This window comes from Falco rusticolus, chromosome 1, assembly GCF_015220075.1.
Source record: "Falco rusticolus isolate bFalRus1 chromosome 1, bFalRus1.pri, whole genome shotgun sequence".
Lineage (NCBI taxonomy): Eukaryota > Metazoa > Chordata > Aves > Falconiformes > Falconidae > Falco > Falco rusticolus.
Window position 1 is genome coordinate 5,065,065 of NC_051187.1, and position 18,640 is coordinate 5,083,704.

The 18,640-nt window shown below is 43.7% G+C and overlaps 2 protein-coding genes across 6 annotated transcripts; one reads left to right on the top strand and one right to left on the bottom strand.

Annotated features, from left to right (window-relative positions):
- Positions 1 to 296: 296 nt before the first annotated feature.
- On the bottom strand, positions 297 to 12,834 carry SCPEP1 (serine carboxypeptidase 1). 3 transcript variants are annotated; one of them, XM_037406261.1, is made up of 13 exons: positions 12,813 to 12,834; positions 10,898 to 11,043; positions 9,878 to 9,967; positions 8,826 to 8,981; positions 8,285 to 8,359; positions 8,004 to 8,076; positions 6,926 to 6,963; positions 6,611 to 6,739; positions 5,028 to 5,112; positions 4,114 to 4,224; positions 3,338 to 3,475; positions 1,832 to 1,995; positions 297 to 1,717 (listed from the first exon to the last, which is right to left on the bottom strand). In XM_037406261.1, the coding sequence occupies exons 2-13, from the start codon at positions 10,970 to 10,972 to the stop codon at positions 1,652 to 1,654; spliced, it is 1,200 nt and encodes a 399-aa protein (XP_037262158.1). In that variant the 5' UTR covers positions 10,973 to 11,043; positions 12,813 to 12,834; the 3' UTR covers positions 297 to 1,651. The 3 variants fall into 3 exon arrangements, with proteins under 3 accessions (XP_037262158.1, XP_037262164.1, XP_037262151.1); XM_037406267.1 differs by lacking the exon at positions 12,813 to 12,834 and adding an exon at positions 12,447 to 12,467; XM_037406254.1 differs by lacking the exon at positions 12,813 to 12,834 and adding an exon at positions 12,086 to 12,197.
- Positions 12,275 to 18,552, top strand: COIL (coilin). Of its 3 annotated transcripts, none has more exons than XM_037406231.1 (8): positions 12,275 to 12,571; positions 12,856 to 14,047; positions 14,362 to 14,448; positions 15,494 to 15,541; positions 16,155 to 16,230; positions 16,931 to 17,019; positions 17,517 to 17,625; positions 18,361 to 18,552. In XM_037406231.1, exons 1-7 carry the CDS (start codon positions 12,321 to 12,323, stop codon positions 17,601 to 17,603), a joined length of 1,830 nt encoding a protein of 609 aa, XP_037262128.1. In that variant the 5' UTR covers positions 12,275 to 12,320; the 3' UTR covers positions 17,604 to 17,625; positions 18,361 to 18,552. The 3 variants fall into 3 exon arrangements, with proteins under 3 accessions (XP_037262128.1, XP_037262138.1, XP_037262121.1); XM_037406241.1 differs by lacking the exon at positions 18,361 to 18,552 and adding an exon at positions 18,115 to 18,346; XM_037406224.1 differs by lacking the exon at positions 18,361 to 18,552 and having other exon boundaries at positions 12,276 to 12,571; positions 17,517 to 17,729.
- Positions 18,553 to 18,640: the final 88 nt, after the last annotated feature.

Genomic DNA, 18,640 nt, shown 5'->3' on the forward strand with positions numbered 1-18,640 from the left:
AATGTTCAACAAGAAAGAGAATAGAAACAATTGCTGGTTTGATTCTGCCTAGCCGTTCGGGGTTGCCCTTCATGCTCTGAAGGAGTGCATTTTGTGGAAAGGGTGAGAGGGGGTGCAGTTCCCAGTGCATGTGCTCCTTACCATGCAATGCAGTCATGGGGAAGAGCACACATCTGTACACTTCCCTCTCAAGTGTGGCTTTATCTGCTCCCATTGGCAGGGGCTTTACACTGAAAAGCCAAAACAGAAAAGATGTGATTTTCAAGCAGTGAAATCGATTTGATGCTGAAGAAAGATGAATTAGACCTACTGCATTTATTGAAAAAACATGTTCTAAAAAAAATAATCTGTATTTGCGTTGCTGAACTACTCAAGAATACAGTTCAAGCAAAGAACACAAAGCAGCAATTATTAGACGCCAATACTCCAGCTGCTAGGTGAGTGCATGTGTTTACATAGCATTGCATCTGTCCTTGCTAAGCCAACACTATCAGACATTTCATGACAGTTTCAGTTGCTGGAGTAATTGAGGTGTTGCTATTTATTTAGGATTCTGACAACTGGAACAAGCTCTTGTGCCTCCTATCAGACACCAATAAGCAACCATCACTTTGTGCTCCATAGCAGAAGTCAAATGATGCCTGACCAAGTCTCCTCTTGACTGTGTACTATATAAACCAAATGTTTCAAAAGAACAGGTCTTTGCAAGACTTAAAAAAAGCATGGATCAAGGTATTTGTTCTAGCTTGTATATCCTTCTTTTAAACACTGCTATTATCTTTCAGAATTACGCTGTTATTGCTCAGATAATGCTCTCCTTTTCCACTCTCCAGGCTGAGCTCAGAAGGTTTTAAGAGGCTTCTGTCCATTAGGACTCTCTTCGGTACAAGAGGGTATTAACAGGGCTCCTGCTTCAGCATACAGGAAAGCAGGAATTCCTGCTGGATGTGCTTCAGGCAAAGTTTGAGTAATGGTCACTGAAGACAAAATAAGAAACTAACGATCAGATGAGAAAAATCAAATCCTCCTCTGTGCATGCGTGTGTCTGTGTGTTTTTCTCTCTCCATAGCACAGAATCTTGGATCCTAACTCAGGCAGCTCAGTAAGATGAGATGGACTGTAACTGCTCTAGGGCAGGTCCTCTATCTTAGCATCTCCATGTCTTCAGCTTGTAATCCAGCCAGGTGACTCAAGCAGAGGCCTGAGGACAAAGGAAGGAACGCTCCATGGCCTCATGAAACAGTTAGCTCTCGGAGAGGAACAAACAGGTCTATCAGGATTCAAATCAGTTTTAGCCTTGGTGTGTGAACAGGCAAAAGAGCATTCAGGGAAGGGCAGCTTTTTTTACAAAAGCACAAAATCCTTCCAAGTCAAAGGCAAAGGCTAGTTGTTTATGACAGTGACTTCCCTCTGGAAGAGTCATTATGAACAGTGCTAAGGCAGCAAATCACAGCTTACAAATTCAAAAGCAAAAACTCATTCAAGGAAAAAAAAATGCCTTTCCATACATGCTTGTGCATGTTATCAGCAAAAACAGAGAGGCTACGGGTCCAAATAGTTGTTGTTCCTCCTGCGGCTTGTTACTCTGGACTCACATTCTGCAAGAGCACTGACATTCAGCAGGAAGCGAGGCCAGCTGGCCTCCCCTTCCCTACTGCTGCTGTTGCGTCACCATCCTGACCATTTTCAGCGCCATCTCTCCTTGATCAGATGGTACCTAGCACAGAGATAAGAGCACAAGGTAAGCAGCTGCCATAAGGAAGCAGAGAGCAAGCATATATGCATCTTCACTTTTCTTGCTGATAACGGTGCATCCCACTCCATTATTTACCATGTGCCCAGCCTTAAGAATCCAGAAGAAAGCGAAGTTCTCATAGGCCTTATGGAAAGCAGCTGTCTCAGTGGATTCTGGAGACACATAGAGTGCCTTCCACCTCTGCTGGCTGAACTGGTTCAAATTCGGCCATTTCAGTTTCCGGATCCAAGCCTCCTGGCCTGTTAGAGAGAAGAGAGATGCTTGATTACACCAATACTGACATAGCAACTTGGGAGTCCCAGTTCAGCTGGATGCCCACTGTACCAGATACCAATACAGCAGAGTCAGTGGGAAGTCTCTGTATGCTCAGATTCTAAAAATAATTTTGCTATGTCTACAGAAACAACCAAGGCTATGTTCAGGACAAGCTGAAACAAACCAATGGAGGGAGAAGGGAAAAAGCAAACAGTGAAGATTTAAGTGAAATGCACTTATGATTGCACAAGTTGAACATGTGCCTCAGAGGTTCTGCAGCTCCCACATTTCTGACATGTTTTGCTTTACTCCTTAATCACCTTGAATGTCCTGCTATGGAGAAGGATCGGCCACACCAAGTCCCCTTCTTAGAGATCTGAAGAGACACTGCTTCTCTATTTATTAGTCAGTCATACGGAGAGACTGGAAATTTTTCTGTTTTCAGGTGCTGGCTAGAAAAGGTGGAGGTCAAGACACGAAAAAGCCCCAATTCCAAGGACAATTCCAAGGGGGACAAAGCTTTAGCTTACCTCTGAACTACTGGAAGAATTTACATGTTAACTGCAACTCAATTTTAGCTCAGTCTGTGACTGCAGATTATTTAAATCAGTAAGAAAAGGTGAATGGAAGAGAGCGCGGCAGTCTTGCAACATAAAGCATTTCAGCAACCTTTGGCCTGGCTCCCAAACTGCCACTTGATCAAGCCTGTCCCTTGCTGCTTGCAAGATGCAAACAAAGTCCCTGAGTGGCCAAGTCGTGCAGGAGCCTACAGGTTACTGAGCAGCAGGTGTGACCGCTCTTCAGCTGCGCCCTCCCTGATTAACTACCAACACCCTTGTTCCACCTCAGCTGGCACCATGCTCTGCTGCAGGCCACTAGGTTGTGTTGTGCACAAATCTACAGCAAGGCATGACCTCTGCCCCAGAGAACAGGATCTTCAAGGCACAGCAGGAGAGAGGATAATCGCCATGTATTTATTCATCTATCCTCATTCTTCATTTATGAATGAGCATACATATATATGTGTCTACCCAGAAGAACTACGTGAATTATTAGCTACCTACTTACTTACAGGCTTCAGTAAAACAAGCAATTAGTGATGTTGCAGATCTGTTTCCCAACAGTATAATGGAGGTAAAGGGATCACCTCTGAGAGAGATGTAAACAAAACATCCTAACAGCTGCTAATTTGTGACTACTATTTAAGTGTTGCCAGTAAGATAAGAGATTTCCACAGAAGACTGCAGAGATCCCGGTACCAATATTACCGGCAACTTCACATTCTACTCGTCACCTGTTCCCAACCCCAGTCAAGAAGTCCCTTACCCATGGTGTCAACAATGAGATCCAGCTGCCCGTTATACACCGTAACATTGACATTGGCTGCCAAAAGCTGATCAACAATATCAATGACAGGTTTCATGAAGTCCTCAGCCATGTTCTGAAAGACTTCTATGGACTGACCTGGTTGGAACCAAAAAGATGACAAATTTTAACTGATGAAGAATGCCATCCCCAAGCTGGGACAGAAGCAGCTGGCTAAGGGTTCTAAAGTGCAGTTCACAGCTGCACAGAAACCAGTTGTAGCCCAAAGGGGCAGCCACTGGTTTATCCATCTGAGGAACTAAAGAGGACCAGAAAGCAGCCACGCTCCCGCTGGAGCTCACAGACAGCACTGCAGCTTCTGCCTCCTGTTACGCACATACAGGGTGCTGGCAGCAGGCTTTAAGCCTTCCTTCCTGTTTTACACCCTCCCCTCCCCACCATGCAGCATTACATGATACCAGATTTCTGGCAGAGAAACCAACAGGGATTTTAGAGTGCACGAAAGACAAACCAGCTGCTGAGATACAGAGGATCTTCTTCCTCCCCCTGTATTTTTAGCTGCTTCACTAAACATAGATACAGAATCAGAACCACATCTGCTGCCATGGGCCTGCCTCATTACGTGTTATTTCTGAGAATAAGACCTCTTCTTAGGCCCAAGGATAATGACAATTGAATGTGATTGCTTACTACAGTAACGTATCTTCCTACAGACTGTGATATTGTGAACAGCAGTAACAGACTCATTAGATGCACACTAGCAGGCAGGAAAGTACCTCCCCATTTCACACAGTCAGGAATAATTTTTAGCTTCTTTCTGATGGGTCCATTCATCAATTCATTTAGGCTGTCCTTATGCATATTTCTGACATGGCGTTGGTAAAGTCCTATTGAAAAAGAGAGAACACACTGATTATCAGCACATTTAAGACAGTCATCCTGCGTAGGTAACAATTTTCAGTGTTACAGTCACAGCCAACTCTTTTCTAATGAAAATACAACATCAGAGAGAGATTTGCTTGTTTCTACTAGAAACCACTGAAGTCACCCCTTATGTAGGTCAGGGGATGATATGGGAAAAACCCAACCACCCGTTTCTGCTTTTGGCTAACACAGCACTTTTTCAGGGGATCAGCTTCTGCTTTAGACACGGTTTCTTCTCAACAGAGCAGTTATTTTTGAGCTGCAGTGCTTTAGTTTTGGGAGGTAACTGTGCCACTCACCTTCCCTGCTGAAGCCAACAAAAAGAGATAAAGAGTTTGGAAGAAATTCTATACATGTGTTTTTCACATTGACGCATAAACGTCATGGAACAAAAGAGTCAATCAGACTATCTATATTGATGAGATGTTTTTGTGTCCTAGCTTGAAGACAGAAATGAGAGACATTAAGAGGAAGTAACTTAAAGGTCATAAGACTATGCTGCAATTATACTGACTGCTTCCTTTGCATAATTTGTGCAGGATGAATAGGTGGAGGTGTAATCTATAGAAAGGTTGTTCCACATTCCTATTTAACCCTATTTATGCAAGAGCAAACAAGTTCTGCTCAGGAGAGTATCAGTATTGTTCGGATCTGAAGGCCCCATTTTAAGGATGTGCTAAATTGAGGCTGTTCCCACTGTCAGAGCTGGAGGTATATAAATGCAAACACAGGGCCTCAGAAGCTCAAGTACTTAAGTACAACTTACTGAGATGGAGATTTCCTTGTTCATTTGATTTCACTTCTGGAACCTCCTTAGTCATGATGTTATAAAAGTTCACATTGTCTGTGTTCTGAAAACACAAGATAATTTCAGTAACACTGTAAAAAAACATTTCTCAGATATGAGGAACAGACTATTCTGAAAAAAAGAGGGGTAAGTAAATACTAAATAAAGGACCCTGTGATGTGGCATTTCACCTACATGTCAGGAAGATACTTATGGAAAAAACTTTGGTTCTACGTGTGCTTTGAGAAGTAGGGAAGAGGTTTCTCAAGTCTTTATTGTTCGCACATGGGTTGTGCCAGAGATGCTGTTTACTTCTCTGAAGCGGACGTGAAGCTACAGGAAGCCTGACACCCTGCAGATGACTGCAGATTCTCATTACTCATGGAGGGAGCTGCAATGCCAGATGATGCTTTGACATGGTCTCTTCTGCCAGATCTAGTCTCACCTGATGCTGCCTGTTGCTCAACATCCTCCCAACCTACAACCCTTCAAAACCCAAATTGCTTCCTCAAGAACATGGTGATAGGCATCAGCCACCCCTCTTTGGAAATGCTGACATCTGGATGCAACCAAGAATTGAAGAATAGCAGCTCTGATGCACATACCAGGCTGCCTGCATAAAAAGGACAAGTATGATCAGTGCTGCCATAAGAGTAAGTTACTCAAGATCCCTGAAGCCTGGCTTTATTCAATTTTTGAATTTTTAAAAGCTCTGATGCACAGAAAACAGCAACCCTAAAAGAAATGAAGTGCTTGTACCCTGACAGCAATACCACAACTGGGAAGATAAGATAAACAGACTTAAGAAAGGCAAAATAGGAACCATAAGTTCCTTCCAAACAGTAAGTGAAACCAACTATTTGCAAGGCATCGTTAAAAAAAAAAAAAAAAAAAAAAAAAGAGAGAGAGCAACAAAAGGAAGCAGATCCAGATTCATCTTTCTGAGGAAGCCAGAGCTTTACTTGTACTAAAACAACAGAAGAAAGAATGAGATTTTTGAGCAACACTTCAACGGGAAAAATGAGTAAAACTTTACCTATCTTTTAAGCTGGAACGTGCTAAGTAACAAGATGCAGTAACCCACAGTAACAGAATGTAACTTGAGGTTCCTTTCCATCCTGTGCACCTACTATGGTTCTTTAAACAGAGATCTATGCTTAACCTGAAATTTGTGTCTTGCTTCATAGTTTTCAATATCCAAAACAAAGCTTTCAAGGAGACACAGCTCATTTAAGTTGAAACTGAGTTCTACAGAAATCAATGGGACTAACTGCACGCTAAAAATTAAGGATCTACTTAAGTGATGTGCCAGGTTGAAGCCTTGATGCAATACTGCAAGCCCGTATGGGTTGCCCTACCCACTTCCTCTTAAAATCGCACAGTGGTGCGCTGCAAACAAACAGCTCTTTTACATCAGCACTGTGATAAAACAAACACTTCCAAAAATTACTAGATGGGGTGCTGGAGAATTCATGTCAGCCCAGTGCTCACAGAAAGGATAACCTGAAGTTCTGTGCCTCCCCAGGCACCAGTTAGATACTAATGCTGGTCAAAGATCTCACCTCTTCAATGATATCTTCAGCCTTGCCCCAGAGCTCAGTGGCCAGCCCATACTGATTTTTATTTATTGCATCCATTATTTCTTTGGCAACACCAGTCACTTCTGCTAGACCTTTATCATCAAGGAGAGACTTAAAGACAAACACAAAGGAGGACAGCTTTAATTGTAATTTCACATTCATTCCTCACTAACAGTTTCCATGCTTTCAAGGTGTTATTCCAGCTAAGAGCTAACCTTAAAAATCACTATACTATCCATTTATACTGCATGGCAGTACAAGTAGTCAGGTGAGGACTGAGGTTAAGAAGGTACTTACAGTGCTGTAAAGGTAGGGCCCCCAAGACAGCACAGAGTCTAAAGAAACAGAACAGATTTCAAACATTGCTTTTGGTTTTGACATATGTTTTCCTATACTGTAGCAAGAATGATTGTAACCATATATGGAGACGAACTAATCAGTAAAGAGGTACTGTCAGCTCAGTTTAGCCCGAAGGTTACGTACCACAGAGCAGGTTCTTTACAAGTCCTGAGAACAAATAAAAGCATTGCAATGTCATTCAGCCCCTAAACATTAATCAGTGAAATTTATTTAAAGCAACAGACATGTTCTTACCAAAATGTTCTCAACCCAACACTGCAGCACATTGCCAGAACATGAGGAGTGACAAGTGAACGGGCTTTGTCTAAACTGATCTGTTTGCAAAAGTTATAGTGGAAATAAACTTAGATATAAAACAAATCTGTTTTATAACAAGTTTGTTTACAAGGTCTCAGGGATCAGCTGATAGGAGACAGACAGGTGTTTGCTTGATACTGTCCCATGCTGCAAAGAATTGTGAAGCCTGCCCTTGCTAATCTTGTTGAAGGATCAAGAGTCCTTTAATTTGTTTCTTGTCCTCCACCAGACACACACTGTCTCTCTTCCAAGTCTGAGAGCACATCAGTTCCTCAGCACAAGGTCTTCTTGTGAAAAGAAAGAGAAAACCTCAGTTGAGGTTTTGTCAATCATTCGGTGGCCACATTTTAAGTGCAGTACTCTTACCAAAACACCTCAGAGGCTGTAGAGATGTACAGGGACATTTCACCACCACCCCTCTTCAAACGCAAGTATACTCCTCGCTGACTTTTTTTATTTTTTACTCTCTGACTTTTCATAATCTAGGTACATTCTAAAGGCAGATTCTTCAATCACAGCTTGCAGTGCTGAAGTATTTCTTTTTGATTTACCAGACTCACTAGAGATTTAATTCAGTTAAGGCAGTACTGGCATTTTTGACTCTAGGTATCCATGGAATTATTAAAAACCAACACAACAACCACCTACCCACGGTATCCATGGAACGATTTAACACAACAACAAATACCCACCCACAGTCCGAGGATTTTAAACGTACCCAAAGGAGAAATCCACGAGTCTCCAAGAGCAGCCCCCATAAAATTGCACTTTATGGTCCCTTTTTGAACAGCCTTGGTGAGCAAGAAGGAAAACAAAACCAAACAAAAATAATCAACTTTTAGTTAAATATTCGTGACTCTAGAACCAGTTTCCTTTAAGTGAAAAAAAGAAGTAGCAGGCTGAATTAGGCAACAGGGACAGTGTATTTCAGGAAATATAAGTACTTGCAGACCACCACACTTTAAAGTAAAAAGTGAGCTACATCTTCCAACTGCTCACCTCATGCAGCTCTAAAGCGATGCCAGCAGCCATTTTACCTCCATAAGACTCGGAAAATATGTAGAATGGGATGGTCTGGAGAGAGAGAAACCACACAATGAACCTGTTGGGCAGAGGACAGAAGATACCTCCAACCATCTCCTACATCCCACAGAGCCCAGGCACTGGCTGCTCACCTCTCACTAACAATTACTGGGTATTTTTCTGATTCTAAGCTGCAGATAAGATTTCTGTAACGTCCTGGTGTAATCACCAGGGTAAATTTTGAAGCAGGCACTTCAGTATTTGGAAGTAGAAACAGCAGTGATTCTTTATGCTCCTCTGATCACACGACAGACAATAATCCACGCCATTGCTTATCTAGCATCAGATTCAAGATACAACTTCTGAACTGTGAGAAGTAAGAGGCAGTGGTTATACCTGCACTAACTCCCACCAACTGCATGCTACCTAGTAGCAAAACCTGTTCACCAATTGTTTTTGAGACCTGTTTAAAAGCAAAGAAAAGATATGATTCTAACCAAGAATTCAATTCACTTACCTGGAATTCTGTTCTATGTGTGAAGAATTCTCCAAGAAAAACCATCATATCAGAAACTACCGTGGTAAGGTTTTTGGCAAACAAGCTGCAATCATCCACATAACTGAATCCAGTTCCCACAGGATTATCCACAAACAAGATACTGGCTGCCTGCAACTGTACAAGCAGAAAGAAGGTTTGTATGAAAACTCAGTTCAGCACCAGCAAAAAACTTAGTTTTGATGGTACAAATAATTCACTGAGCCACCAAATCTCTGGCCCAGAAAGAACTTGCCAAAAAATTAGGTGCAAGTCCAAAGAGAGAATGGTAAAGGTGAGACTTGTCATCAGAATGTAAAATAAGAGGGTTTTCTTTTTGGGGGTTTTGTGAAATCACTACAGTAAATGCTACAGTTGTACAGTTGCAAGTGTACAAATAAGATCAGCAGATCAGCACACAGCTAGCATGGCTCAAAGCAGTAAGGCTCACAAATAAAGAGGTACAACATAAGGTCTTTCACTTTGCTCAGCCTGCAACAAGAAAGGCACCCAAAAAATCCCAGTGATCCAAAGGCAGATCACCCATACGATCTAGGGAACTCCAAAGGAGTTAGACCACTGGTAGCTCAGAAGACAAATAGATTTCATTAAATAAACTTCCACCCTCGTAGGCAGCTGCAATTTGTTTTCCCTTGAAGGCCATACTGGAAATGTAATTATGAGCCATTGCTTATATGTTGCCAGCCATCCAGAAAAACCGCTATGACTGTAGGCAATGAAGCTATGACCTGAAATAACATCTTTCTAGAATTTCCTTGCTCTCAGTTTCCCAGACATCTGCAATTCACAAGTCCATGGAACCCCAGAGATACTCCATCAAATCAAAATAATAGGTCTGTTCTTCATTTCTTAACAATGCTATTCCTCTAAGCCAATTTATTAGCAATGCTATTTTAAGATGAAATCTTAAGAGTTCTGTTGAACTTTAAATGAAAACTGTTCTTTGCATTTTTGCATAGCAATCATGTGCTTGCACAAGCAACAAACATCTGCAATCAGTAATTATACTATACCCAGGTTGTATTTCTTCGTTTCATTTCTTTGTCTAACGGACCAATTTCTTCAAAGTTCCCAAACCCACAGCCTGAAGCTCCTGGACCTCCCTGTGGGGAAATACCAAGTGACAAATAAGTTAAAAGGCAGCATGGTATAGATATGACAGACAGGACAAAAATATAAGCAAACCAGTTAAGTAGAATGACAAGATTATAAATTTTTAAAAATGGCTTTTGCACTACATTTTAATTTGCAAAGCAGGCTTTGTTCCTCATCATCTTTCATTTATGTGTACACATGCCATTTCTGAAAGCAAGAATTAACAGAGAAGTAATTGCCCACTTGTGAAAGCATCTAATGAGTTGCATGCTGTATGAGTGCAGTTTGAAAACCCTTCCCCTTATTCCCTTAATACCAAATTTAGAAGTCAGCTACCTACAGAGGTTTGCAAGTCATTAGTTTTATCAGCACGTACAGCGCATGCATTTCGCTCTGAAGAAATAACCAAGAAAGAAAAAGACCAAGTCATCAAGTGATTATATTCAACATTATCTTCTGAAATGTCACGCTGGAGGTGAACGTGGAGCACACGCCACTGCCTTTTAATCAAGCTGTGACTGAATGCAACCAATCTCTAAACAATCAGAGTCTCTCTTGTTTCCACATAGAAATCTTTCTAAATCTCTGATTATTGTATCGATTCTCTCTCTCTAAACCTTGTCTAGACTGTAAGCTCTTCAGGAAAGGAGCTGTGACGCTACAACGTACTTGTAGTGTCTGGCACAGAAAGCACTACTGTAAAGATAAGAACAACTTCTATTTCTGCAATTTAGCTTGGTGGAAGGGGAGCAGTTGAGGACACCCTGCAACTGCAGAATGATATTTTCATTATTTCTTCCTAACCTGAATACCTCACTCACAAGGTGAATCATTTAGAATCAGACGATTTTGAGTCCTGTTTCTGTAGAGAAGCAATATATCTACCAGACTGAACTGGAAAGAATTACCGGTTTTAAGCATCTTTCACCAAACCTTACCTGAAGCCACAAGATGAGAGGCAGCTCTGTGAAGTCTTTGGTTGGGTTATCTGCATAGTAGAGCCACCAGAACATGTGGGCCTTACTTCGCACTTGCACGTATCCCCATAGCTCTTTGGGTTCTTGGGATTGCCTCAAAACTACACCTTGTGGGGGAAATAAAAATCAAAATCAGCTGGTTAAAAAGGCTCTGCTTTGGACTGCCCACCAGATTTGTTCTAAAATGTTACATTTCCATCTTGGGTGTGATAATTAGAACTACTTCCATTACAAAAAATTACTGTAAGAAACCTGCCTATACTTACACCCACACACAGAGCTGAGTTATCATCAATGAATGAAGTTAAGCGTGTAATTAAGTGCTTACTTATCAGCGCCTGACCTTACAGCTGCTGCCGAAATGGCAGCCTGACAGCTCGGATAGTTGGTGGTTTTTTTCTATCGGGGAAACATCTGAAGTTTTTTTCAAGGCCTGGGCTGGAAGCACAGCCCCACCAGGCACGATGGGGTAACTCACACCAGTTTCAGGATCACCAGTGGTGCTCCTTCAGGGGTCCGACACTCTGATCTTAGTCCCTGGGAGGATCAAATCATTTCCCAGCCCCCAGGGGAGCGCTGGGCACACAGCGAGGCCGCTGCTAAATGAACCCAGGAGCCAGCACCAAACTCAGGTCGGTAGAGTCTCGTCGACTTGAGCAGCCAGCCTCCTCCGTCCGGGCCACGGCCGCTTCCCCGGAACAGATCCCTGATCTCCCGGACCGTGCCCGCAGGGAGCAGCCCCCGGGGAAGCAGCAGAAGCTGCCCCCGTCCGACCCTCGGGGCGCGGGCACGGCCACGGCCACGCTGGCTGCCCAGCGGGGACCCCGGCGGGGGGGGCTGCCCCGCTGGAACCCCAGCTCCCACGTTCCTGCTCCAACAGGGCTCGCCGGGGCTGCGGGGAGCGCGGACCCCGGTCAGCCGGGGCGGGAGGGGGCGGCTGCCCAGGCCGCGGGACCCCCGGCACAGCACGGGCCCGCCCCGAGCCCGCCCTGCCGCCGCCGGGCCCGCACCCCCTTCGCCGCTCCCGCCCGGCAGCGCCCCCGGCGCGGCTGGGGACCCCCGGCGGCTCAGCCCGGGCCCGAGGCCGCCGCTCCGGCACCGCCCGAGGCACGGCCGCGGGGCAGAGCCCCCCGCCCCCCAGCCCCGTACCTGCGGCCAGCAGCGGCAGCACCAGCAGCAGCGGCAGCAGCAGCGGCAGCACCGGCGGCGGCGGCCCCATCCCGCCAACAGCTCGCGGCGCCCGCGGCGTCACGTGCGCGGGGCCCGGCCCGGCCCGGCCTCGCCCCGCCCCTCGGGGGCGCGGCCACAGCTCGCGCGCCTCCCGCCCTTTTTGTCCCGCGCGCGGCGCCGTCGCCCGCCGGTGCCACCGCGCTCCCCCCCAAAGATGGCGGCGGCCGGCGGCGGCCCCTTACGGCTGCGGCTGCTCTTCGACTACCCGCCGCCGGGCAGCCCGGGCTGCGCGCTGTGCTGGCTGCTGCTGGAGCCCGGCCAGGTGCGCCTCGTCACCGACCTCGTCAGCCTCATCCGCCACCGCTTCGGCTTCAGCCGGCGGGCCCGCCTCAGCCTCTTCCTGGAGGGCGCGCTGCTGCCCCCGACCGAGAGCGCCCGCCTCGTGCGGGACAACGACTCGCTCCGGTACGGCGCCGGGGGGGGGGGGGGCTGCCGGGGCGGGGGGTGTCCCCTCGGCGGCTTGAACCGCGGGGAGCGGGGCGTGCGGGCCCCGGCGCTCCCCATCGCCTCAGGGGCGGCAGGAGCGCGCTGCCGCCGGCCCGCGCGGGCCTCGGGGGGATCCCCGCGCCGTCCTCTGGCGGGCGGCGCATCCCCAGTATCCCGCGTCCCTGAGTGTGCTGACGTGTAGGAAAATGGTGTTAATTACCCTTAATAGCGGCTTTGGCTTCTTGGTGTTTTTTCTTTGACAGAGTCAAACTGGAAGAGATAGTTGCAGAGGATTACAAAGAGACAGATGATGGCTTCTCTTACCTGCCAAAAGACAAAAAAAGGCGAAGGCAAAAGGAGGAGGAGGAAGAAGAATTATCTATAAATGAAGATGATGGGCGTAAAAGGGAAAAGAAAAAGAATAAACATAATCCTGAGCATTCCTCTTGTAGGGAAGAGGCCTCTGTAGATATTTGGGAGTCTCAAAAAAGGTACAAGAAAAGAAAAAAAAAGGAAGAAGTTAGTGGAAGAAATAAACTCACAGGAGGTAAGGAAGAGAGCTCTACTGACCAATCTAAAAAGCTTAACAAAAGGGAGAGGGAGAAACAGTTGCCAACAAAAAAGAAGGATGAAAAGCAGACACAGGCAGCTGCAGCAAAGATGGCTTTAGAACAGGCAAATAAGAGCTTGTCTCTAAATTCTAGTGACAGTAACACAAAAAAAACCACAACACAGTGCAGAAAAAAGAGGGTGGGAACTTCAGATTCCTCCAGCACATCAACTGACAGTGACAACAGTGAATTAAACGTAAAGCAAAATAAATTTTCTTGTAAACCTGTAGTGGCAACGCTTCCCAAAGACAAATTCCAAGCTGCTGCAAATTCTAATGTGAAAACTGTTGCTTCTAATAAAGTGACTGTAAAGTCTAACGCTGGAAACTGCACTAAGACTGCACTTAGTAAAAATGCTCAAAAATCCCAGTCCTCGAGTTCAGATTCTGACTCGAGTACAGAAGATGAGAAAGTGGCAACAGCACAAGACAGTACTGCGAAGAAGTCACCGCCTAACAACGCGGCAGCTGTAAAAACCAGTACCACCAAGGCTCCCAAAGCAAAGACCTCCTCTTCAGAGTCTGATAGTTCAGATTCAGAAACACTTGTTATTAAAAAATCCACAGCAAATGCTGGACTGAGTAATTCCATAGTAAGAAACTCTATTAAACAGTCCCCAACCAGTATTCAAGGACCACTTGCCAGCCCAGGCCGTGGAAAGGGGCGTGGAACAGGAGAGGATAACTTCTGGAGAGGACCTAGGGGCCGTGGGTTTCGTGGGATGATGAGGGGCCAAGGCCATGGGAGAGGAGCAAACCCCAACTTCTTCTATAACTACAGCAGTGAAGGCCAGAAACAGAGGCAGTTAAATGAAACTGCGACAAACACTTCTGTTCTTGTCCAGGTGAGTGACTTGCGTAGTCATAGGTCACCTTTCTCTTGCAGCTGTAACTACGAAAAATGTATAGGATGAGAGTAATTCCTAAAACCAGAAATAGATTAGTAGGATAAAGGTTGATCTTAACTTAGTAAATCTGATACTGTATCTCCATTTAGCAGTGTGAGGAAGTGATTGTATTATATATCTCATAACAAAGCACTCTTAATATGTACCTTACTCTTCTCAGAACTGCTTACAGTCCATACAGCATAAACATTGCCTCTTGTTTTTATTAATACCGTAACTAAAAATCAACGGCTTTACTGTTTCTTTCACAGAATCCTGTGGAGGTCCCCAAGAGAAACTATAGTGTGTTACCTCTTCTAGCTGCTCCACCACAAGTGGGAGAAAGAATTGCCTTTAAGGTAAAGAACTTGTGGAATAGTGAATGTTGGTGGGCTAAAGTTGTTTCATTTGGGCCACTGCAAGTTTTGCAGGACACGCTACTAATAGCATAGTCCTTACAGCTAAAAGCTTACACTGAACTTAATCTTACATTGTTCTGGGACCGTTATCCTAGAAGCGTAAGAGTTAGGAAGTGGTCTTCATCCCACTTAATTGTTCTTGTAAAAAATTTTGTCTTAAGCAGTTCAGCACATGCCTTGTGTCAGATGTTTGTAGGCATCTCTGAAAGCATTCACAGCTCTTTTGCTGTCTGTCTAACCTAATAGTTGCCCATACAACAGAAACTGTTAACAGTTTTTGTTGTTGGCTTTAAAAAATTCTCTTGTTGTAAAGCCTGACTTTGATTTTTAGGAAGGTTTGGAGGAGGTGCGTAAGCTCAGTGCATTTCTTTAGACTTCTTCTATTTGTGTAACAGAAAGAAATGTTTTCTCCAGTTATTTCAGTGTGCGTTTCCACGTACATTTGTATAGTGACTCTTTTAGCTAGCACACAGGTCAGTTCACAAATAACAGAATTTTTTGGTTCACCTTCACAAAGTCTCTCTCTAATGTGGGCATATTTTCAAGGTTTACATTTAAACAGGAATGTCAGAAAGAAGCGTCTTGCCCCTCTCTTCCCAACACGCAAGGAAAGTCAGCATTAAAATGAGATGCTATAAAAAGGAAAAACCAAAAAATCTCGATGTTTTTTCTCTCTGTAGCATTTCTGCAATGCTATTGCAAATCTTACTGTACAAATAATTACATTTCACTGTCAAATAAAAGATAACTGCAGTTGAGGAGACTGGGATCCATCTCCTTCATCTCCTCTCACAGGCTGACCTGAACGTAGGTCAGTGGAGCAGTGAGTCCTAGAAGACAACCTGGGACTGTGACCGGCATTGGGATCCGGGAGCGGGAGACTTTGTTCTTGCACTTTCCCCTTGCTGAGGAAATCATGTCTGGGTATAGGTGGCATCATCGAGGGTCAGGAGAAGCTGTAATTTATTTGCATTTCTTTTGACAGCGCTTGGAACTAACGGCAAATTACAGTCCTGAAGTTTCAGACTATAAGGTACTGTTGTTCTTTCCTCCCTTAATTCACTTACAAAACTATTATAGGTCAGGTAAGGCTTAAATATTTTGAGGTTATGCAGTGTTTTTCTTCTCACCCAGTTGACTCCACTGGCTATTCCTGGTACAGGAGTAAAAATGAAAACTCTAGAACCCAAAACTAACTGAAGATTTGAAAGGTGTAGCAGTTGATTAAAAAAAACAACACAGGCGTCCTTAATGATCATTAATATTTTAGAGATGACAAACAAATGCCGCCCTTCAACCAGAAAAACGCAGCTGTGTTCAAGTCTGCTGCTGTTTGAAGTCAAGGCAAATTCTTGAAACTGGTACAAGTAAAATTTTCTAGCTATTTCAGATAACTTAGTTTCTGGATAAATACTGACTTAAACTACCAAGACAGTGACAATGAATAACTTCGGTTTATTGATGCCAGTAACTGCAGATTGCTGAGCATTAATACTCTGTCAGATTTTCCTATCTCTGTGTATAAACTCTGCAGACGGTTGTGCTTCCTCTAACTGTGATCAAGTACCGTGGCGGTTGTAAATACGGGATAGTTACCCAGTACTGAAGTGTATCTTACCTGATTCTTTTCTTGTTGTTTTATGAAGGAGGGAAAAATAATCAGTTGGAATGCTGATAAAAAACAGATTGAGCTTGAGATCCTTTCGTCATCACCAGCACAATGTATGTACCCTGGGACACCAAATGCTTGTGGGCATGTACGTCACTTGGAAAACAGCTAGTCCAAGGCACGCTTATGTTTCAGGAGTATTTCAAATTTCCTCCAGTTTGTTCTCAAAACATCCTTCCCAAGAAAGTATTTAAATGGAGATGTTCTAACACTTGCTAGTTATTTTAAAGATGCTTGTAGGTATTTACAAAATGAAATTTGTCCAGCCAATATGAAAACGTTAAAATCTTCATATGGAATTACACAGAGAAATTTTGATCATAATGCCATTCCTTGCAGGGTCAGGGAAGCCACTGTCTTCAGTGGATGTGAAACTGGGTCCCTGCGATGAGACAGTGCACTTCAGAGACCTGAAACTATCAATGTTTCTGAAATTGTGTGTGTGTGTATATAATTATACACACACTCCTATTGCCATTTAAGCCAGAATTCATGAATCATCACCATATGAGCATTTTTCTCAAATGTCGGCAGCATATTGTTGTTTAACTTTTTCATGCATATAGTCAGATAATTACCTGAATGTTGGTGTGTAGTAGTCGGTTCTGCCTCAGAATTTTTTGTTACAATTAGGAATGCAAACACTCAGCTAAGAAAACCAGCTGGTTTTCGTTAGCTTTCTAAAGATGGTAAACATTTAAACTCTTTTTTTTTTCTTTATAGTCAATGGGGTCTGTTTGTTTGTTTTTTAAGTTGCTAAAGAGCCAGGGAAATTTGATCTGGTTTACCAGTCTGCGGATGGAGCGGAACTGATAGAGTATGCTGTTCCTCAGGATACAAAGGTACGTGCTTGTCCTGCTTTGAGCCTGTTACAGGTTTTCGGTAGCTGACACATGCCTGCTTTATGACTCCGTTCATCTCAGTGAGATTCTCTTCATAATAATGCATCTGATTAAAATAAATGGAAGCAAAACCAACTCTTCTTTCTAGCAAGAATGTTAACTGTTACAAAAGAATCACTTTCTTGCATGTTCAAAGTTATCAAACTGTGTAACGCTTTGTTTTGGCTAATAAAATAGACAGTATCATGTGTAGATAGAGTATTGGTTCATATCAGGTTATTAATTTCACACACTTGGTTTTTTTAAACCTGCATTTTTCCTCACCCAGGAAGGATATCAGCCAGGTTGAGGTTCATCAAGACAGATGCATCACAGGAAGGATCTGTGATCTTTGTTCACTGGTGCTGTTCTGAGTCTAGACAAAGCGTAATGTAGGAGAAATTGCATCTGCCGTTATAGCCGGTGCATGCTAAGTCTTGCCTGCGTTTTGTTTTCAGATAACTGAAAGTTGGGATGCACTGATAGAGCCAAGGCTGATTGTTGAGCCCCCAGTGAATGGATCCAGCATTGAAAATGAACACTGAACAATGTACGATGTGAAAAAATGTAAATAGTTGTATGGACTTGTTTTGTGAAATGCTGCCTTCTAGTTCTGAGGGCAGCAGATGCACTGGTGGATATTTTTAATAAATGGTTTAAAAAAGAAACTATGCCAAAAGAAAAAGAAACATTTTTTTTCTAGGATATGTTTTTATGTAATACAGGAATACAGTTTATTATGAGAACTCTTTAATATAGGTCTGCTGAGGTTTTTTCCTTAATAGAAGCTTAATAACAATTTTTATATCCTACTGCTGCAAGCTGTAAAACTGGAATGGTGTGATCAAAAAGATAAAAATACGACCTTGTATGGGCAGTAATGCCATTTAAATGCCTGGGTTTGGCTAGAGCCATGCAACTGCCATAGGTAGTTTGCTGTAGGGGTAATTAAACCCAGCGTTTAAAAATTAAATATAAATATTGTTGATGTGCATATCACTTCCTCTGCAGCTGCAGAGCATGATACAAATGTCATGACCTTGTGGTTATTTACAGGGTTTACCTGAACGTGTCAAGAAAAGCCTGTGGATTTCAAGCTTCTGTAATTTTGGGAGGCAGAGAAATAGTACTAGGAACTGTCAACTTCACCTAGAGCCTGTGGAATATAACATGAATTCCTGGCAAAAGTGTGTCCCAGTGTGTTAATCTGTGTAGGCTCTAAAAACCCGTTTGTTGGTTTGTTTTAAAGCAAACCTTTTTGCCCTTTTAAGTGCTGAAAGTTTCTTCTTTCTTTCTCAATAGCAGAATGGCTCGCCAGGTTCTGCGCTTCACCAGAGCACTGCGCTTCAGTGACATCTCTGCTAGTTACCAGCATTGAGGCAGCACCTCGTACCCATGAAGTACTTGCATCTTGGCAAGTCTTAAAATTTTAGATACTCCCTGTCCTGGGTAGTTGACTCTTAAACAGGAGACATGGAAAAAAGCCCCTAGATACAAACACATACCTGACAAACTGTATGTCATGGTTTAGCTAACATGTAGTCGTGACAAGGGCGTGACTACATTAAAATGCTGCACACCT